The sequence below is a fragment of the Rhincodon typus genome, chromosome 31, assembly GCF_021869965.1.
Source record: "Rhincodon typus isolate 14 chromosome 31, sRhiTyp1.1, whole genome shotgun sequence".
Taxonomy (NCBI): Eukaryota; Metazoa; Chordata; class Chondrichthyes; order Orectolobiformes; family Rhincodontidae; genus Rhincodon; species Rhincodon typus.
Window position 1 is genome coordinate 32530250 of NC_063362.1, and position 22096 is coordinate 32552345.

Consider the following 22096-nt stretch of genomic DNA (forward strand, 5'->3'; position numbering starts at 1 on the left):
GTGATATAAACATCTACGACGCAATGAGCTCCTTCATCATGACTGAAAAGGTGGAGGTCAAAAATTGGAAATTCTGCCCCCAAAAAGGCACCTAGCATTTTCACAGGGGCAAGTCACATTTGACATAGGGCTTTTTCTGGAGTTAGTTGCCCACATAAATCACCTATTACCTCCAATCATGTCTGGTTTTGGTGATCTAGTTTTCTGAAGCACACTGTGCACAAACTAGACTTGGTAAAAGCAGGTCTGAATTTTGTGATTTATTTGAATGGCTTGTGCACCTTTTTGAAGACTTAAGCTATCCCTTTGAATAAGGTCCCAGAACATCTTTGGAGGAGGTGAGGTGCCTTTTAGGAGAGCTAAGGTGCCCTTTGGGGGAGACTAGATGCCTTTTGGGAGAGGTAAGTTGACCTTTAGGATGGTAAAAGTAAACATGAATATACATGAAAATATATAAACTGATTAACCATCAAACTCATAAGACCTGTCAAAAGTGTCAAAAGGAATCAAGCTGACAAGGCATTTAAAATTCGCGCTTTGTATATCTTGGCAAAAGTGTTGGGAGTGCTATTTTGTTTTATTTATGTTGACATAAACCTAAGGGTTACCATAACTGAACTAGTGCTTCAGACTAATTTCACAATCTTTCATTACCACAGTAGAGTGCCTGTCATTTCATAATTTGATTGACATCCCATGTAGTTATGGATTTTTAAAGTGGGGACTAAGAATTAAGCGCTTGAATAAAATGTTTATTCTCACTTAGAACGGTATTTTATTTCATCTTAGCATGGGTCCTGAGTTATGCCCAAGATGGATACTGGAATAGTTAGAATGATAGGTATAAGGGCAAAGGGTGGGTGCTGGGTGGGCATGTATTGGTGTGATTTAGCACTAATGATTACCAAAACAGTATAACAATTTGTTAATGGTTTACAGTCTTATTAACTGTAACTTTGGCTGAAATTAACTGCACAACCTAGCTCATCAGCTTTTCAGTCCATTTTGTCAGTGTCTTTTTTTAAAAATGCTTGCCTGAATATATTTTACTTTTAAAACATAACTCTTAAACGTATTAGTTAGTTTCCAGAATTCTTTGGAACAAATAAAAAGGACCAAATGTTGTCACAAGATGTAATGGTAGATGTATTAGCTGAAGTTGAAATGATACTAGGCTTTAGAGAGACAGCACAAGGACTTCCCACTTAATTTCTGTTCCATCCAACAACGTCACCCTAGGAAAACAGGATAGAATAAGCTCAACTACAGCCAGATTCTTCTGTAGAAACCTTTTTTTGTGTATTACACAATCACATTCCTATGGTTAAGCCTAGAAAAGGATCAAATTCAGCAGATATCCAGTTCAATTTAGCTAAGACTGATTGACTCCTCAACCAAACTGAAATTAATATCTGCTAATGTTGCATTAATGAGAAAACCTCATAATTTAATTGATTTAGTCCTTTGAACTTGAAGCAATTTAATTTGATTTTCAAAATCAATAACATTGGCTTGGCTCCACACTTCAGAAACCAAGTTTGTTTTAAAATCAATGTTACCATTAATACATGTGAGGCTTCATCTTATGACTTATCTCTCAGCAAGATGATCAGATAAAAATGCGGCAAGTGGGATATAACCATAAAATACTGCACTTGCTGGATCAGCACCATTAATAACAAAGTAAACAACATAAGATGATTCATGGGAAAATGGTCACTGGACAGTGTAAGAAGAGCCACTAGACATGATTAAAAGCATGACCACAAAGCCGAGTTTTGAGGAGGCTGTAAAAGGTAGTGAAAGAAACAGAATATTAGAGGAACAGAGGAAGAAATTGAGGTGATTGAAGACAAGGTGACTGATAGCGGAAGGATGGGCTGTAAACGAAGACCCACTGATAGAAAGACCAAGGGTCTTGAAGTGGGACAGAACTTAGATTTCCAACAGAAAATGAGAAATATGAATTAAACATATTAGGGGCATTCAATTAATCAATAGTGGTGAGGATAAGGATGAAAAGTATGAGTTAGTGTGGGACAGGTTAGGGTAGTCGAGTTTTAAATGATTTAGAGCTTAGAACAAAATTAAGGAGGAAAAGATGAGGCTGGATGTAACAAAAACAGATTTTGTGGGGTAGGAGGTGAGGCAAGGATTAAGGAAAATTGTTGAGTAGGCGAAAGTTTTGATGGTGGTTTTGAAGATTGGTTCAGTGAAACAGGATATGAGATTACAGGGAATTAAGGCAAAATGGTCTCAGGTTAAACCACAGAATCTGGCAGGAACAGAATAATTCTTTCAAGTGTTCATTTGTTGGAAATTTGAATTGAATCACAACTATATCAGACAAGCTATATGACAGCTTGGAATAAATGGTGTCTTAGATCTTTAGCTGGATGTTGAATGTTGTCAACCTACATTTGGATACTGACACATGCCTCCAGATAATATCATCAAGATGCAACACATAAACAAGGAAAACCAGAAAACTAAAGAAGGAATCTTGAGATTCCCTGGAAGTAACCAAGCAGTGGCAAAAGGAGGAGATAGTTAGGCAACTGTGGTAGATATTTTTGAACTGTTAAGAGTGTACTCAGTCAAGGGCAATTCAATGGATTGACTAATTATGTTCAACGTGGGACACCATTTAACAATATGTACAAATGAAATCACAAATTGTTTTGGTGTTTCAACGAAGTTGGTCGAGGTTCTGGGGGAAACATAGCATAGACTGGGTGAACGCTCTGCAGAACATCTGTGTTCTGCTTGCAAAAAAGACCCTGAGCTACCCGTATCCTGCCACTTTAACACACCACCCTGTTCCTTGGCCAACATCTCTGTCTCTGGCTTGCTGCAGTGTACCAGTGAGCTCAATGCAAGCTGAAAGAACAACACCTCATTTTCCGCTTGGGGACCCTGCAGCCCTCTGGACTCAACACCGAGTTCAATAATTTTAGGGCCTAAACTCTCCCATGTCCTAGCCCCCTACCCTACACACCAGGCCTTGTTATCACATAGCCTGCCATTACACAGTACCTATTGTTAGTCACTAACAGTCACCATTAACAACTGTTCACTCTACCAGCCAGATCGTTATCAACTCTTTTGTCTGTCCAAATGTTCTTCTCTCTCTTTGGGCTCTAACCTATCATTTACTCCCTACCCCACCCCTCCCCCTCCCTATTTTCTGCATATAATCCAACGCTTTCCCAGGTACCATCAGTTCTGAGGAAGGGTGACTGGACCCGAAACGTTAACTTTGATTTTTTTCTTCATAGGTGCTGCCAGACTTGCTGAGCTTTTCCAGAAAGTTCTGTTTTTGTTCCTGATTTACAGCATCTGCAGTTCTTTCGGTTTTTCTTTGGTCTCGGTTCTGTGAGCAGGGCAAGAACCTGTTTTTATTCACTTGTGGGATGTCAGCATTGCTGGCTGGCCAGCAATTTTTATTGTATGTCTTCTGTTGCCCTTGAGAAGGAGGTGGTGAGCTGCCTTCTTGAACTGCTGTAGCCCACATGCTGTAAGTTGACTCACAATACCCTTAGGAAGGGAATTCCAGGATTTGACCCATTGACAGTGAAGGAACGGTGATAAATTTCCAAGTCAGGATGCTGAGTGACTTGGAGGGGAGCTTGCAGCAATCTTGTAGATAGTACAAACTGCTATTACTTAGCATTGGTAATGGAGGGAGTGGATGCTTGTGGATGTGGTGCCAGTCAAATGGGCTGCTTTGTCCTGGATGGTATCAGTCTTCTTGAGTGTTGCTGAAGCTGCACCCATGCAGGCAACTATGGAGTATTCCATCACTCTCCTGACTTGTGCCTTGCACGTGGTGGAAGGCTTTGGGGAGTCAGTAGGTGAGTTACTTGCTACAGTATTCCTAGCTTCTGACCTGCTCTTGAAGCCACTGTATTTATTTGGCGAGTCCAGTTGAGTTTCTGGTCAATGGTAACCCCAAAGATGTTGATAGTGGGGGATTCAGTGATGGTAACACCATTGAATGTTAAGGGATGGTTGTTAGATTGTCTCTTATTGCCTGCCATTTGTGTGGTGCAAATGTCACTTGCTACTTGTCAGTCCAAGCCTGGATATTGTCCAGATCTTGTCGCATTTGAACATGGGCTGTTTCAGTATCTGAGTCACGAATGGTGCTGAACATTGTGCAATCATTGGCAAACATTCCCACTTCTGACATTATCAATGGAGGGAAGGTAATTGATGAAGCAGCTGAAGAAAGTTGGGCCTAGGACATTACCCTGAGGAACTCCTGCAGAGATGTCCTTGAACTGAGATGACTGATCTCCAACAACCACAACCAACTTCCTATGTGCAAGGTATGACTCCAATCAGCAGCAAGTTTGCTCCCTGATACCCGCTGATTCCAGTTTTGCTAGGGCTCCTTGCTGCCACAGTCGGACAAATGCAGCCTTGGTTAATGTCAAGGGCTGTCACTCTCACCTCACCTTAGGATTTCAGCCCTTATGTCTACATTTGAATTAAGGCTGTAATGAAGTCAGGAGCAGAGTGACCCTGGCAGAGCACAAACTGGGCATCACTGAGAAAGTTATTGTTGAGCAGGTAGCCCTGTTGATGACCCCTTCCATCACATTACTTGTGATCAAGTGTAGAACGATGGGGTGGTAATTGGCCGGGTTGGATTTGTCCTGCTTTTTGTGCACAGGACATACCTGGGAATTTTCCACATTGTCAGGTAGAGGCAAGTGTTGTAACTGTACTGGATGACCTTGCTAGGGTGCAGCTAGTTTTGGAGCACAAGTATTCGGTACTATTGCCAGAATGCTGTCAGGGTCCATAGCCTTTGCAATATCCTGTGGCTCCAACCATTTCTTGATATCATGTTCAGTGAATCAAATTGGCTGAAGACTGGTATCTGTGGTGCTGGGGACCACCAAAGGAGGCCAAGATAGATCGTCCATTTGGCACTTCTGGCTGAAGATTGCTGCAAATGCCTCAGCGTTATCTTTTGCACTCATGGTTAGGCTCTTTCATCATTGAGGACGGAGATATTTGTGAAGCCTCCCCTCCAGTGAGTTCTTTAATTGACCACCACCATTCACGACCGGTTGTGGCAGGACTGCAGAGCTTAGATCTAGTCAGACAGCATCCATAGAGAGACTGCAAACTCTCGCTCCATGGATACTGTCTGAACCGCTGTGGTCTCAGCATTTGTTGTTTTCAGTACAGATTCCAGCATCTGCAGTAATTTGCTCCTACAGAGCTTAGATCTGATCTGTTAGTTGTGGGATCTCTTAGCTCTGTGTATCACTTACTGCTTATGCTGTTTGGCATGCAATTAGTCCTATTTGGTAGCTTCACCAGGTTGACACCTCATTTTTAGCTATGCCAGGTGCTGCTCCTGGCATGCCCTCCTGCACTCTCTATTAAATTGGCTGAAAGGAATTATAGGCAAGGTGAGTACGTAGCTGGGTTAGTAACATTTGGGTTGGGTAAATTGGTTGTGTGGTCATTCGTTTGCTGGAGAAGAAATTAGGGGAGATGGAGTTGTGTTCCAGAGGAGATGAAACTTGTGATTACTGGAAGAAGGTAGTTGAAATGAGGGACAAATTAAAATGTCCTTTCGAGTCAGAGCTCGAGTGAGGATGATTTTAGGGAGGAGAGAGGAAGTAGATGCTTAGTTCCAATTTTGAGAAGTAATGGCACATAAACTCCTGATCCAGGAGCTGATTCCTTGGAATTATACGCTCTGAAGCGATAAATAATTCCTCAAATCATAAATACAACACTATCATGGATAGGCAAAGCTAATGAGGCAGAGTCAATGATTGGCAGTATAGCCCCCATTACTTGAATGTGCTGAAACTTTTTTCCGGCCTCTGATATACATCAACATTTACCGTGCCAGACGGTTTCCATTATCTGCAATTGACCAGTTTGACACTTCTCCATGAGAAAGCTTTTATAAGATGATCATAATTCAACATAGGTTGCTGTCTTCAATAGAGAAGGCAAAAAACCTGAGGGCAAGGTGGAGAAATGGAGTGAGGAAAAGGGAAAAAATATTCAAAGTTATCACCAAATACTACTCAGGAAATTTTGTATTCCATTATATTTGACTTCAGTAGCCATTTTATCAAGCTTTCAAGTCATAACAAAGTGAGTGAGTTGTACAGTTTGTATTATAAATGGGTGTCTTCACTATACCTCTTTATTTTCATTGTACATCTTTATTCCTTGTGATGAGAATTTTAGTATTACTGCCATTTTTCGAGGAAGATTCTACAAGAAAATAAAAGCACATGTCAGATGACCTGAGATGCAACTTAAGTGCCTTTTAAGAATGAAACAGATTGAAATTCTACCGGCAAAATGACTGATTACTCTTTGAAATCCAAAAGAGAATTTCAAAAGCAAACACTTTAGACATGCATCATCTACAGCATTAAGTCTTCCGTATTAATCTTGTAGGATCATGGAACCAGGATATTTTCTAATCAACCTGTCACAGATGTTATGACATACCTCGGGCGCAAGTCAGACTTCTTGACCAGAACTAGGACATTACCATAGTGCTATAAGAACCCTTAGGATCATGATTTTAGGGATATTTTTCATCAACCTGCTCAGATGTTTTATGAAACACCTGACAGAAATCGGGGAGTAGGTCTGTGATACAATTAAAGAAATTAGCATAAACAGAGAAGAGGCCCTGAGTGAGTGCTGTGGCAGCCCTCAAAATGGATAAATTTCCAGGGCCAGATGAAATGTATCCCAGGTCATTGAGTGAGGCAAGGGAGCAAATATGGGTACATATAAAAATTTTCAATTCCTGTCCGGCCACAGAAGAGGTGCTGGAGGACAGCCAATGTAGTACCATCATTTGAGAAGGGAGCAAGGGATAAATCAGGAAACTGTAGGCCAGTCAGTCTAACCTCGGTTGTTGGGAAACTACTGGAAGCAATTCTGAGGGACAGAATTGATCTGTACTTGGAATGGCGAGGATTAACCAAGAATAGTGAGCATGGTTATGTTAAGGGACTGGCTTGATTGAATTTTCCGAAGAGGTGACCACATTTGCAGATGAGGGCAATGCTTTTGACATAGCCTGCTTGGACATCAACAAGGCTTTTGATAAGGCTAGTATGGGAGTCTGATAGCAAAGGTAACAGCCCACGGTATCCAATTTTCCAAATTGGATCCACAGTTGGCTGAATGGCAAGAAACACAGAGAGTGATAGTTGAGTATGTTTTTCTGACTGGAAGTCAATGTCCTTTGGGGTCGCATAGGGGGTTAGTGTTGGGGCCCTTGCAGTTTGTGGTCGATATAAATGATTTTGATTGGAATGTAGAAGGATTGATTAGCATGTTCACAGGTGATACAAAAATTGGCGTGGTGATAATCCATGAGGAGGATAGGCCTAGATTACAGGAGGATATAGACAGGCTGGTCAGATGAGCTGATCAGTGGCAAATGTAATTTAATCTGGATAAGTGTGAGGTCTTGCACTTGGACAGGACAAACAAGGCAAGGGAACAGATAATGAGCTTTAGGACCCTGGGAAGCACTGAGGATCAGAGGAACCTTGGTGTGCATGCACACTGGTCCCTTAAGATATCGGGACAGGTAGATAAAGTGGTTAAGAAGGCGTATGATAGGTATACTTGCCTTATTAATTGAGGCATAGAGTTTAAGAACAGGAAGGTTATGCTGGAACTGTATAAAATATTGGTTAGGCCACAGCTAGCAGTTCTGGAATCCACATTATAGGAGGAATGTGATTGCACTGGAGAAGGTTCAGGGAAGATTTACAAGGATGTTGCCTATGCTTGAGAGTTTTAGTTATGAACAGAGTTTAGATAGACCGGGGTTGTTTTCCTTAGAGCAGAGATTAACAGGGGGCATGAATGAGATGTATAAAATTATGAAGAGCATGGATAGGGTAGACCGGAAGAAGCCTTTTCCTTTAGTGGAGGGATCAATGACCAGGTGGCATAGATTTCAGGTTAGGGGCAGGAGGCTTAGAGGGAATGTGAGAAAACTTTTTCTTTTCACCCAAAGGTTAATAGGAATCTGGAACTCATTGCTTGTAAAGGTGGTTGAGTCAGAAACCTTCAAAACATTTAAGAAGTAATTAAAGGTGCATGAAGTAACTCTACAGAGGCCAGTATCCCATCACCAAGTCACCCTTTATTTACACATGCATAGTCCTTGACACTGGTCCAGCTTCCTCAGAGCCAGCTCTCAGAGTGAACAGCGTGTCTGACACTTCTGTTTATATTTGTCAGCCAGGGCTCCCCGACTAGACCCAGGTTAACAGCCCCAATCAGGGAACTCATATTCTGTGAGGAGCACCTGGCTTACTTTGTTACAATCACTACCATGCACTTGTGATGCCAAGGCATACAATGCCATGGGATAAGTGCTGGAAAATACAATTAGAATAGTTAGGTTGTTGTTTTTGAGTGGAGCAGATATGATGGGATGAAGGGCCTTTTTCTGAGTTGTAGATCTCTATGACTCTATGACCTCTGGTGTAGGTGTTTCTCAAACCAAGGCATTATGACCCAGAGGTAGGGACACTACCACTGCATCACCAGAGCCCTTTATTTCTAAATTTAACCTATTTTTCTAATTAACCAGTTCAGAAATGTTTTTACACACCTCTTTCGCAGGCAGGTGTTGAACCTGGGCTTTGCAGCCTAGAGGTAGGGACACTACCACTGTGTCACAAGAGGGCCCTTTACAAAAGCCCTATGCAAGATAATTAGTTTGCAACTAATGCCTGGCACCTGGAACCATTTTATACTGGGAAAGTTGGCCACAATTAAATAAGGAGATAGTCAAAACAGCAGAGGCAAAATGTGCATATTTTTCAGAAGCATAACTATGGTTTCCATTGCAATGATGAAACCCACAGACCACAACTGAATAGAATAGTCTAGATTAATGGAAATTATTACTATCACCCTTTATTTTATTACAAACATCTCAACTACTTAACAGTATAATTTTATATGAAGCAATTGTTTATCATGCTACTTTTCACCACTTTTAAGTTGACCTTAATGTTGTTTTGTGATTCTATTTTATACTAGCACTGGGATCTTGGACAAGGTGAAGCTGTTTGCCCAAACACATCCCATTTTGTAGGTTAGAAGGACAATATTGCAACTTAAACGTGATGTGTTCAACATTATTATAATTCAAAATATTTAGCATTTGGATTTGGTCACCAAATATTCTTGAATTAAAGGTTACATTTTTTATAACATTAGATATTAACTTTGAGCATTTAGTTAATGTCCATCTATAGTCGTTTAAGTTAAGATATATTTGTGTTCTAATGATGAAACTAAGCAACTATTGCAATCTTCCCGACCCAAAAATGTCAAACTTCAAAGAGTTACAGCTAATCAGATATATTTAAGAAATTAAAATTCAATTGGAAAACATAAATCTATGTTACTACTTTGAAACTGTGAAACTTAGCTTCAATTGTGCCTCCACTTTCCAAGTCTTTTTCTGCTTCAAAACACATGCAGTTTAGTGGTTTCTTTAGACCTTCATTTAGCCATTTCTTTAGCCAGCTCCAGATGTTGTCTAATTTGGTTCTCGCCAATAAGTTTTTCAATTCAATCTATTTTAATGCTAGTCATTTTATGTTCTCCCTTCATAGCAGTGGAATACATTCAGCAGCAGTTTCATCCTTAGCATCCCATATTTTACACTATTCAAAAAGATCTTCCATCCATAAAGAATCCGCTGTCTCTTATGTTTCTCTGCAATCACAGGATTCTACTCCTAATTAAATGAATTTGGGAGTTTTTAACCACCACCAATGTAAGCAGAAGCCTTTATGTTGATCAACTGTTATGTCTTATTAGGCTTTTAACTGATCCTTTTCCTAGTTTGAATGTTATCCTACTGCTATGGTTTAGTTTATTAGGAATTGTCCACCAGTTAATGGGCTAGTAACTGACTTTAAGAACAATCCCTCTAAGACCACTCTTAGCTACAACATGCAGTATTTACCTTCAGAATATGAAGCTGTTGGTGGATCCGCCATGTCTTTTCATCAAGATCTTGATCCTCCACTGTAAAGGAACCTACATACTGCAGGAATAATTCCACAGATAAACTACAGCTTTCACAAGATAGGCTTAAAATATCACTAAGTATTTGTTACCAAAATCCTGCACTGATCCAATGTTTAGTAATTCAATTTTAGATTACATGAAGTTTTAACTGTGAACTATTTCCAAATTGAAAGGTTATACCAACCTATGCCTCCCTGATAGTTTAATGGTGTTACTGGTTACTCAGTATAAGTGTTGAGGAGTAACACATCTGATTTCCCTCCTAAACAATTGTACCTCCACTCTGCCTTCTCCTCAATAATCCAACAGAGATTAGGGGCTCAATACGTGGGAATCATTGATGCAATCTCATATCCTATTAATCAAGCACTCTGTAGCTCAACGTTTATTTCCCACTGTATTAGGATAAAACTCTCAATTCCTCAATAGCTGTTTGTAAAAGCAATAGTAGAGCTGGGTTACCTCAATCCACCAAAATCCATCTTGGTTAAACGCACAGAGATGTGTTTTGTTTCAATTAAGTTTAGCACTGCTGAACAATGGATCACATTCATGCCAATCATTAAATTAAGCTCACAGAATCATTATCCTCTAACAAATTTCAAAATGAGAAAAAAACTGGTGGCTTGAAAATGTAAATGTAATATCTATTTGTCATTGATATAAACATTTTGCCAGTTACAGTAGTCGTGTCCCCAAAGCTTCTTTTCCCAATTACCTTAAATCTGTGCCTCTAGTTATCAATAATTCACCAACAGTTTCTGTCTATCTACTCTATCTAGTCTCGTCATGATTTTGAACATCTCCAACAAACCTCCTCTGAACCTTTTCTTCTCCAAGGAGAACAATCACAACTTCTCCACTTTATCAATGTAACTGAAGTTCCTCATTACTTGAACCATTCTTATGAACTTTTTCTGCACCCTTTTTAATGCCTTCAAATTTTTTTTGAGGTATGGTGTCCAGAAATGGACACAGTACTCCGGTTAAGGCTGAACTAGGGGTTTACTCAGGATTACCATAACGTTTTGTACTTTTGTGCTCTATGCCCTACTTGTAAAAGCCATGATGCTGTACTCTTTGTTGGCAATGCTCTCAATCTGTTCTGCCACCTTCGATATTTGTGCACGTATATCTCCAGGGCCTTCTGCTCCTGAACACCCTAAAATTGTCCCCTTTAGTTTATCCTCTCCATCTCTTCCTACCAAAATGAATCACTTCACACTTACCTGCATTAAATTTTATCTGCCACTTATCCACCCATTCTTCTAAGCCGCCTGTCATTTTGAGTTTAATGCTAATCCTTCAAAGTTCACAATACTTCCAAGATTTGTGCATCTGCACATTTTTAAATGGCCCTGTACACCAAATATCTAGTGCAGAGGTCCTAATACTGATACCTGGGGAACTTCACAATAAACTTTCCTCAAGTCCAAAGAACAAAAATTCACCACTATTCTCTCATTAGCAAAAGAAAACCTAACTGATTTGCCATCCCAGGCCCAAGCACACTAAGATCAGTTGTACCATTCCTACTGTTCTGGCTGGGATCAGCAAAGATCTGAAACTGAACCATGACAGTGTATCAAAGGGAAGATAAGTGCTGTAACACAGAGGATGCTGAAGGGTCCTTTATATAATGTGGATTGTAAAGACTCTTGCCAGTTCTTTCCCTCTTTGCAAGCTTCTGTACAAGGCCAGTTGCAAGCTCTGCTCTCCCACAGCTTAGATGAAATGAAAAATGTACTCTGAGAGTTGAACCTTTTATGTACCAAACAGGGAGCAGCTTTTGCTAGTTTCCCAAACGTAGGAAATTCAAATAGTTGATGCTTTAAAATTTGGTAAAGTGGGAGGATCATAAGGAATAAAGGCAACAGAGAAAAATACAAGAGAGGTGAATATATTGGAGAGGCTTGTATTGATTTCCTTCAAGGAGAGAAGGTTGAGAGGAGAACTGAAATAAAGAATCTGAAACGTGTACGGTCTGGATACAGTAACTATTCCTTTTGACAGAAGGGTCGAGAACCAGAGGACACTGATTTGAAATTAATGGCAACCAACAGCAATGTGAAGGAAATCTTTTTAAGTGCTGTCTGGAATGCATAACCTGAGAGTGTGGTACAGTAAGATGCAAAATCTCATTTCTGAAACAGAATTGTATAAGCTCCTGAAGAGAAAAAAAAAAGTAAGGTAACAGGCAAAAGGTTGGGGCACGGTGCGAGCTAAGTTGTTGTTCCAGACAGACAGGATAAACATAATGGCTCAAAGGTCACCTCTGCTATCAACTCTCAATGAAAGTCTCACTTATTGTTTTTGTGCAGGGATCCTACAATTTGTGTGCAGCACTTACCCTTATGCATAGCAGGGGCTGAAAAAGTTAAATGAGATAACTGAAGACAAAGACAGTAGGTTCTGGAGAGGCACTTGAAGGTGAGAAAGGATGTAGTAGATCCATGGATTGGGAAACAAATTGAACATGTTTCCAGCCATCTTAATTTTTAACTTATCTTACCTCAATACAGACCAGAATAAATTACTTTTAAGGATGCTTGAGAAACTGGAGATAGTAGGAACTGCCGATGCTGGAGTCTGAGATAACAAGGTGTGTAGCTGGATGAACAAGCAGGCCAGGCAGCATCAGAGGAGCAGGAAAGCTGACGTTTCGGGTCTGGACCCTTCTTCAGAAATGGGGGAGGGGAAAGGGGCTCTGAAATAAATAGAGAGACAAGGAGGTGATGATAGAAGGTGGATAGTGGAGCAGATAGGTGGAGAGAAGAGGGACAGGTCAAGGAGGCGGGGATGAAGCTAGTACAGATGAGTGTAGGTAGGGAGTTGGGATGGGGTTGGTCAGTGAGGAGGGAGGGGCGGGTAGGTGGGAGGGAAGACGGACAGGTCAAGGAGGCGGGGATAAGGCTAGTAGGTAGGAAGTGGGGGTTGGTCAGTGAGGTGGGAGGAGCGGATAGGTAGAAGAAAAGACGGACAGGTCAGGGAGGTGGGGATGAGAGGGGGTCTGGTCTTGGGATGAGGTCGGTGGTGGGGAGATTTTGAAGCTTTAAAGTCTACATTGAGACCATTGGGCTGCAGGGTTCTCAGGCGGAATATGAGGTGCTGTTCCTCCAGCCTTCAGGTGGCATCGTTGTGGCACAGGAGGAGGCCCAGGATGGGCATGTCGTCCAGGGAGTGGGAGGGGGAGTTGAAGTGGTTCGCGACTGGGAGGTGTTGTCATTTGTCATGAACCAAGCGTTGGAGCACGCCTACGCTCCTATTTATTTCAGAGCCTCCTGCCCCTCCCCCATTTCTGAAGAAGGGTCCAGACCTGAATCGTCAGCTTTCCTGCCCCTCTGATGCTGCCTGGCCTGCTGAGTTCCTCCAGCTCCACACCTTGTTATCTTGAGAAACTGGAGCTCCTTTCAGTAGGGGATCAACAGGAATGGTCAAAATAAGGAGGGCTTTTGAAAAGCTAATTGGGAAAACTGTTTCTGCTGGTGGTGAGTTGGCAAATGAAGGGCACGAATTTAACTTTTAAAAACTGGATAAAGGGAAAGGTTATTCCTTTATTTTGCCGATGTTATTTTGACTACTAATTGTCCCATCAGAAATAATGGTGGAAACAGACCCCATAATAACTTTAAAAAGGGAGTGATAAATACTCAAACCGTAAAATTTAAACGGCTCTGAGGAAGTAACAGGGAAAGTAACTCAACGCAAAGCATTTTTGGAACAGCGAATTTTTGAATGAGACGAATGGCCGCCTTCTGTGCTACAAAATGTTGATTTCACTTATTCCTGCTGCAGTCGAAACATCACCAACGTCCGATTTCAACCGAATTGATGTCACACGGAAGGGAACTGACTAAAATGCATAAATGTCATCTTCAACAGTGGAGGAAATTCTCTCTATTAAGTTGCACTATAACCTTCCCAAAGGCATTTGGCCACTGAACTTTGGAAATGCGATTAATCCGAAGGAGCCTTCCCAATAGTTTCCAGTAGCAATTCTCTTATTTTTCCTGGTAGCTGGATAGTTTTCCATCACAAACACGTCATTCTTTCTCTTGGATGCTCGGAGCTGGAAAACTGTTCGTGCTTTTCCTCTGACTCGCAGGATGTGAGTAACATGCAGTAGGGAGGAGGGTATGTTGTAAGATATGAAACATGCATGACATGTCGCGACTTAAAGTGGGGAGGGGGGATGAACATAATGCGCCAGAAGACAGACCTTAGCAAATCCACAAACCCCACCCCCAAATCTAAAAGGGGTCTCACTTTGCCGAATGCATTGATTTTTTTCACGACAGTTGTTTAGCAGGATGTCTCGTTAATTTCTTTTTAAAAATATACATATATCAAGTTCGTACCGAATACAGCCGCTGCCTGCTAATGGGCAGCACACTGCAAATTCAACAAATTGCATTGCTCACTGGTCAGCCTGATGCAGCGCCAGTACTGTGCAGAAGCAATGCAGTTCAGCCTAGCCAGGCTGTGAACAGACTCCACCTTACCTCCACGAACTTGGTCCGGCTCCTGCATTTCTTATCTGGAGAGCGGTTCTTAGCCATCACGGCAGAGATGGTGTCGGTAAGTGAGGACACGGGAGACTCCAAGCTTGAATTTGGGACTAAGTTTTAGGTGCGTGGGGTGGGGACGCTCGATGCTAACACGGGGCAAAGGCTCACCTGGGTCCTCCTCTCCCTATCTATCTGTGTTGACATCAGTGCTCGGAGAGGCGTGCTTATTGTGCCGGAAATGCTTCTGTTTTATGACAGTGTTCTTTGCACAGCTCCAAGGGGAGGAGGAGGCCATGAAAGTAGGGGACGTTTCCCTTCACCGTGACTGGATCCTCATTTGAACCTCCGGCATTATGCAGAAAGTTTCGTTTCCTGTTCTTGGAAATTTGATCGTTCCGTTACCGGGAATTGTTGGTTCCAAACATTTTTTTTAGAAACACAAAGTATCAATTCGCCCAGCGCCCTGTGGAATGTCTGTCAGTAAGAAGCTAACATTAGGATACCCTTAAAGACTGAAAGAAATTCGCTTCGTTCTATCCAAAGCTTTTATAAATGAAATGTCGAGTACTAAATTTTCGCATTTCGACAATTTTATAATATCCGTGTATTTTAAAAATTTATATATATCGTTACTTGTTACCATGCATTTTGCATGCGCACCGCCGTTTTCTTATTTAAATTGTCTTTACAAACGATCTGACCATTAAAAAAATACTGCTGCTCTGAATTGTTCTCTCAAGTCTCTTGAATGGTTCCTGCCCCCTATTCCTGCAAATCCTCACTTTAGACTTCCCTCTCTCACTTTTTGTAAACGCCTCAAGATTGTCTTTCTCACAGGTTGCATTCTTTAAAATTCATTCTTAACTTCACATAAATACTCCTCTTGTATGTACCTCAACTCCCGCTTTTTTCACGTTTGTACTGTCTTGAATGTGATTTCTCTGTAGATCAAAATTTCTAATGGTATAGTAATTACGGTCTCCATAACCTGTCTATTCAGAAACCCATACATTGATTGGAATAGAGCAATCAGTCCCTTGAGTGTTTTCTGTCATTCAGTTAAATCATGAATGATCTGTATTTTAACTCCTTTTGCCTGAATCCCAAAGTGTGGCCTTGCTCAGAATGTTCAGATAGGATCAAGGCAGCAAAGTTTTCAAAGCATAGGTCTTATACCTCACAACTCACAGCCAATGTCTGAGCCTCCTCCATTGCCCTGGGTAACAGTAAGGTAACGTAAGGACAAGAAGCAGGGATGGCCCTGTGATCTTGGCATATTGACTCCAGACCCCTTGAAATCTTACGGCATCAAGCTTACCGCTACCACTGCTTCCACCTCTTCCTCACTCACCTCCTCCCCCACAGCTGATAAATCTGAACAACAAATGGATGCAATATCAGGGGCAGCAAGAGCCCATTGTGTACTTTGGGTGGAGACTCAATGTCTACCTCCAAATGTGGCTCAATAGCATCATTACTGAACAAATTGGCCAAGTCCTGAGAACATCGCTGCTGGACTAGGTCTGCAACAAGTGGTAAGGGAACCAATAAAAAGATAATATCTCCTAGACAATGTCGCCATTGATCTACCTGTTGCAGATGCAACACGATCAGTCGGATTGACTGGAACCCGTACAAGTGACAACTGCATAGTCCATGTGAAGACAGAGACCTGTGTATGGTTCAGTGAAGAATGCAGGAGGGCATAGCAGGAGTTTATCAGTTATACCTAAAAATGAGGGGTCAATTTATTCAACAACTTTTGTGTGTAAAATAGCAGAAGCAGCATGTAATTGACAGAGCCAAGTAAGTATTTCCATAATCAATAGATCAGATCTAAGCTCTGAAGTCCTGCCACATCGAAACATGACTGGTGATGGATAATTAAACAACAAATTTGCAGAGGAGACTCCATATATATCCCCATCCTCAATGATGGGACAGCCCAGCACATCAGTGAAAAGATCAAAGCTGAAGAAATACTGAGTAATCTCAGACTCCTTCTAAGGTCCTCAGATGGCAATCTTCAGTCAATATGAATCATTCTACTTGACACTGAAGTAACTAAAGGCACTGGATACTGCTGTGACATGATGCATTATATGAGGCTATGGGCCCTGACAACATTCCATCTATAGTACTGAAGACTTGCACTCCAGAACTATCCATGCCCCTAGTCAAGCTGTCCCAATACAGCAACAGCACTGGCATCAACTCAACAATGAGTAGGTTTTTCCTAACTGCAAAAAGACCAGAAAAATCAAAATCATCCAATTACTGCTCCATCAGCCTTCTCTATAACATCAGAAAAGTGATGGAGAGTGCTGGCAGCAATGCTATTTAGGAACATTTACTCAACAATAACCACAATGTTGCTCTGTTTGGGATCCATCAAGATCTATACAGTCTTTGTCCAAAGATAAATGAAAGAGCTGAACTCAAGAGGTGAGGTGAGAATGACTGCCCTTGACACCAAGGCAGCACTTGACTAAGTATGGCATGAAGGAAACCATGCAAAATTAAAATTCATGGAAATCTGTCGCAAAATGCCTCACCAATTTCAGTCACAGCGAGCTCAATGGAAGATGGTTTTGATAGTTCAAGGCCAATCATCTCAGTCTCAGGACATTACAACAGGGTCATGTCCTAAGACCAACCATCTTTGCACTTCTTTCTGGTGATGCCCACATCCCATGAAAGAATTTTTAAAATTCTGATTAATTTGTTAATCTTATTGTTGTCACATTTGTTTTATCTACATTTCAATTTACATTAATCAAGCATATATAACATTTGAAGTAAATAACAGTGGATGCTGGATATCTGAAATGAAAAAAATGCTAGAAATACTCAAGTCAGACAACATCTTTGGAAAGAGAAGCACAATTAATATTTAAGGTTTGTGACCTCTCGTCAGAACAGTAAAAATGTTAGACATAACTGGGATAGAGGATTAAAATTACAAACCCCACTCCCATTCTGACCTCTTTGTATCTAGCTATGTGCACTGTTGCTCAAAGATAGCTTAGGAAATAGCACCTCATCCATTGAGTGGGCACTTTATAACATTCTAGACTCAATCCTGAGTATTATCCCACTTCTTCCCAATTCAGTTGAAAGTTCACTCAAAAATTAACTTTGTTTCTATCTTCACAAATATATTTTATTATTTCCATCATGTTCTGAACCTTGTAGAATATGAGTTCCCTGATTGGGGCTGTTAATCTGGTCCAATCAGGGAGCCATGGCTAACAGATAAGAACAGGTGTGTCAGACATTATGTTCACTCTGCGAACTGACTCTGAGAGAGCTGGATCAGTGTCGAGTCTCCACATGTAAATAAAGAGTTATTTGGTGACAGGATAATGGCCTCTATGGAGTTATTTCAGTGGTGAAGACAGAAAAGGAAGCTCCTGAAGGAATTCGCTCGCAACAGTCATCTTTGAGTTGGGGTAAGTATTTCTGGCATCAAGCTGTCATTTGGGAAACTTGACTTGTTCAATCCTGCCATTGAAAACTCCCAATATGTGAAAAGAATGCATTGTTTTTCAGGGCAAATTATATTGGGGCAGATGAAAAACAATGAGTAATTCTCCTGACATCTTGTGGATCCGCAGCTTTTTCAGTTATAAGGAGCCAAACTTTCCCTGAGGCACCAGATACTAAACTCTTTCAAACCCTTTCTGCAAAGCCTGCCCAGTGCCATTTGCCTCATGGGCAAAAATAGAGGCAGAAATCAGCAGGCTACAAAGCAAAGAAATCATCAAACCAGTACCGTTTTCAGAATGGGGAGCACCGGTCATATTGATTGTGAAGCCCAACAGGTCAATTTGCCTATTTGGGGATTTTAAACAAACGCAAACTGCTTTTTCCAGCTGGATAAATACCCAGTCTTTCACATAGAATATTTATGTGCAAAGCTGGCAGAGGGTTGTCTTCATAAAGCTGGATATAAGCCATATGTACTTGCAATTGCGGTTAGATGAGGATTCCAAGAGGTATGCTACAATTAATACCCATATGGGTTTGTACCAATATACGAGATACCATTTGGAGTATCATCAGCCTTTGCAAATTTTTATTGGATGATGGAGAACTTTTAACCAAGGTCTACCCCAAGTTGCCATTTATCTAGGTGATGTGCTAATAACAGGGAAGACAGATAAGGAGCACTTAGAGAACTTGGACTCATTCTTTAGACATTGCTCCCAGGTGGGCATATGCCTTAGGAGGGAAAAATGTGTGTTCCAAGCACTCCCAAGTGACCTGCTTGGGCTACAGAATTGACAAGACTGTGTTACACCCACTGGAAGATAAAGTGAGGGCAATCAAAGGTACCCTGGCTCCCACCCCTGTACAGAGCTTAGGTCTTTCCTTGGGCTGATGAGCTATTACAGAAAGTTCACACATAACCTGGACTCCATCCTGGCACCTTTGCATCATTTCTTACAAAAGAGTCAACCTTGGAAATCGTGTAACCAGGCCCTAGCTTTTAGGGAAGTGAAGAAACAGCTATCATCCTCTAAGGTGTGGCACATTATGATCCCAAGCGAGATCGAGTATTGAAACATGAAGTATGCATCGGGATGGTATTAGCTCATTGGTAGCCCATGGAGAGGAATGCCCAATGGCATATGTATCCAGGACTTCAGCTAATGCAAAGCGTAAATACGCTCAGATAGAGAAGGAAAGTGTGGCAGTCATATTTGGAGTCAGGAAGTTCCACCAATACCTTTATGGGAGTAAATTTGTAATAATAATAGACCACAAACCCCTGCTAAGTCTACTTAAAGAAGCCAAGGCAGTGCTGCCCATAGCTTCAGGCCGACTTCAGCGGAGGGCTTTAATACTAAGTGTGTACAACTACAAATTGGAACACCGTCCGAGAAGCCAAGTAGCAAATGTAGATACATTGAACCGCCTCCCGCTGGCATATACACCACCGGTGGTACCACTACTGGAAAAGTCCATAATGATTTTAAATTTTCTAGACACATTTCCAGTCACAGCTGACAATATCAAACTTTGGATGCAGAAAGATCAGATCCTGTCAAAACTGAAACAGCTAGTGGTGATGGGGGTAACCAAGGGCTGTCACAACCAGAATCAAAATCTTTTTGGATCCAGAGAGACCAGGTTACAGTAGAGGACGGCATATTATTATGGGGAGCATGATTGATTCTCCCAAGTGAAGGTTGCCACCAGATACTGACTGAACTCCACCAGGGTCATCCAGAGATTTCCAAAATGAAGATATTGGCAAAAAGTTACGTCTGCTGGCCAGGATTGGATGCAGATATAGCAGCATTGATGAGGCGGTGCCCAGAGTGCCAACAAGGACTAAAATTACTGCCAGCAGCTCCCTCACATTCAAGGGAACGGTCGGTATACCATGGACTTAGTTACATGTCAACTGCGCAAGTCCTTTCGTGAGTTCAATGTTCTTAGTCATTGTGGATCCCCTCTCAAAGTAGCTGGATGTACATAGAGTTCATTTGTCAAACACAGGATGATGATAGAAAAAATGTGCACATCTTTTGCATACATGGACTCCCAGAAGTGTTGGTCACACATAATGGGCCATCATTTACCAGTAGGGAATTTAAGTATTTCCTAAAGTCGAATGGCATTCAACATATAAGGACAGCTCTATACTACATATCATCTAATGGTCTGGTGGAAAGAGCAGCCCAAGCTTTAAAGGCAGACTTAAAGAAACAACCTACAGCTTCACTTGATACCAAACTGTCCTGGTTCCTATTTGACTAAGGACCACCCCTCATGTAATGCCAGGGACAGCTCAAGCAGAGTTGCTAAAGGGGAGAAGACTTTGATCTTCCCAGACCTTGGGTCGGAGGGTGAATCGGCATCAGGAACAACTCCAGGAGAGGCAATGGCCTAGTGGTATTGTCACTGGTCTGTTAATCCAGAGACCCAGGTAATCTTCTGACAGACCCAGGTTTGAATCCTGCCACGGCAGATGGTGGAATTTGAATGTGATAAAAATCTGTAATTAAGAGTCTAATGATGACCCATGAATCCATTGTTGATTGTTGGAAAAGCTCATCTGGTTCACTAATGCCCTTTGGGGAAGGAAACTGCCCTCCTTGCCTGGTCTGGCCTACACGTGACTCCAGACCCACAGCAATGTGGTTGCCTCTTAATTGGCTTCTGGGCAATTAAGGATGGGAAATAAATGCTGGCCTGGCCAGCAACACTGTCATCCTGTGAATGATTTTTAAAAAATAATAAATGCTGGACACAGGACTCCGCGAAGTGAGAGAGACAATTTACTTCAGGGGACAAAATTTGGTGTAGGAACCACGGGAATGGCCCTGCATGGGTAAGAGGCATGATCGACGTGAGGTCAGGCCCAGCGATGTATAAAGCTGGAGTTGGTGCGATGGTCCTGAATAAGCACATGGCCCATATGAAAGTTGCAAACTCGTAGTGCGAGAACAAAATGTACCTGGCTCCTTGACTACCATTCAGACTGTTCCGGAACCTGTGGGTTCTCCCTCTCCGTCACGCATTGAAGATACATTGGAATCTGAGATGTACACGGCAGATGTCGCCACCTCGATGCCTTTGCCACCTGAGGAAGAGAATGAGTTTTTTCTGAGATGGTCTGTCTGCAAGAGGCAAGTTACTGTGCATTGCATGCCGCCTATATCAGAGGCAAAGTTGGAGGAACCTGCTAAAACACCCCAGGAAGGGTTACAAAAAAAAACCGGCCTATGTCCTCGTACTCAGAGGGGAAGGGATGTGGTGATTGTAGTGAGGTCAGCCAGGTGGACCTTATAGAATATGAGTTCCCTGATTAGATCAGATTAACAGCCCCAATCAGGGAGCCCTGGCTGACAGATAAAACCAGGAATGTCAGACATCCTGTTCACTCTGAGAGCTGCCTTTGAAGGAGCTGGGTCAGTGTCAAGGACTGTCCACATGTAAATAAGGGGTGACTTGGTGATGGGATACTGGCCCCTGTGGAGTTATTTCAAAGGCTATCGACCATCTGTTCCTCCATCCACACATTCTCCAGATATGCCTCCCCTTCAGTACTGTCACTATGTTTGCTCTAGTTCTTGTATTTGCTGAGGCACATAATGCTCCAGTGAACTAAAATCCATGCCATTGTTTCGTTACACCCAGTTTATTAGAGGAAATACCCCGGCCATTGAAACACAGAGGTAGACTTTTGTCTTTACTTGTCTGGGCAATAAACGTCGTCTTGGTGAAATACAATTTTAAAAAATCTGATGAGAAAGATCGCATGCCAAGAGATGGAAAATCAGGTGGTTACTACTATTGGTGCCACAACCATTGTCCTTGATTTTATTTACTGATCCAACACTCTACCAAAGAATAAGATTAAAAAAAAACTAAAATCTTTGCCAAATGTTTGTACTGAATTATTTTCTAAAGAATATGCTTGAACCCCAAAATACTGTAAAGAAAAGAAAGAATTAGAGAGTATGGACAAAATATTCAATTTTTTTTATATGAACATAGGT

General features: G+C 41.6%; 1 protein-coding gene across 4 annotated transcripts in view; it reads right to left on the reverse strand.

Moving 5' to 3' along the window:
* The window catches only part of sh2d5 (SH2 domain containing 5), a 104767-nt gene extending 89945 nt beyond the window's left edge, over positions 1–14822 (reverse strand). For 3 of the 4 annotated variants that reach the window (XM_048615309.1, XM_048615307.1, XM_020523361.2), the window contains exons 1-3: positions 14577–14822; positions 10010–10090; positions 6181–6255 (exon numbers count right to left, since the gene is read on the reverse strand). In XM_048615309.1, coding sequence (XP_048471266.1) covers positions 6181–6255; positions 10010–10090; positions 14577–14633 — 213 coding nt within the window. In that variant the 5' untranslated portion in view covers positions 14634–14822. Of the gene's footprint in view, positions 1–6180; positions 6256–10009; positions 10091–12424; positions 12599–14576 lie in introns of those variants that run through there. The other variant, XM_048615308.1, reaches the window with a different exon arrangement.
* Positions 14823–22096: the final 7274 nt, after the last annotated feature.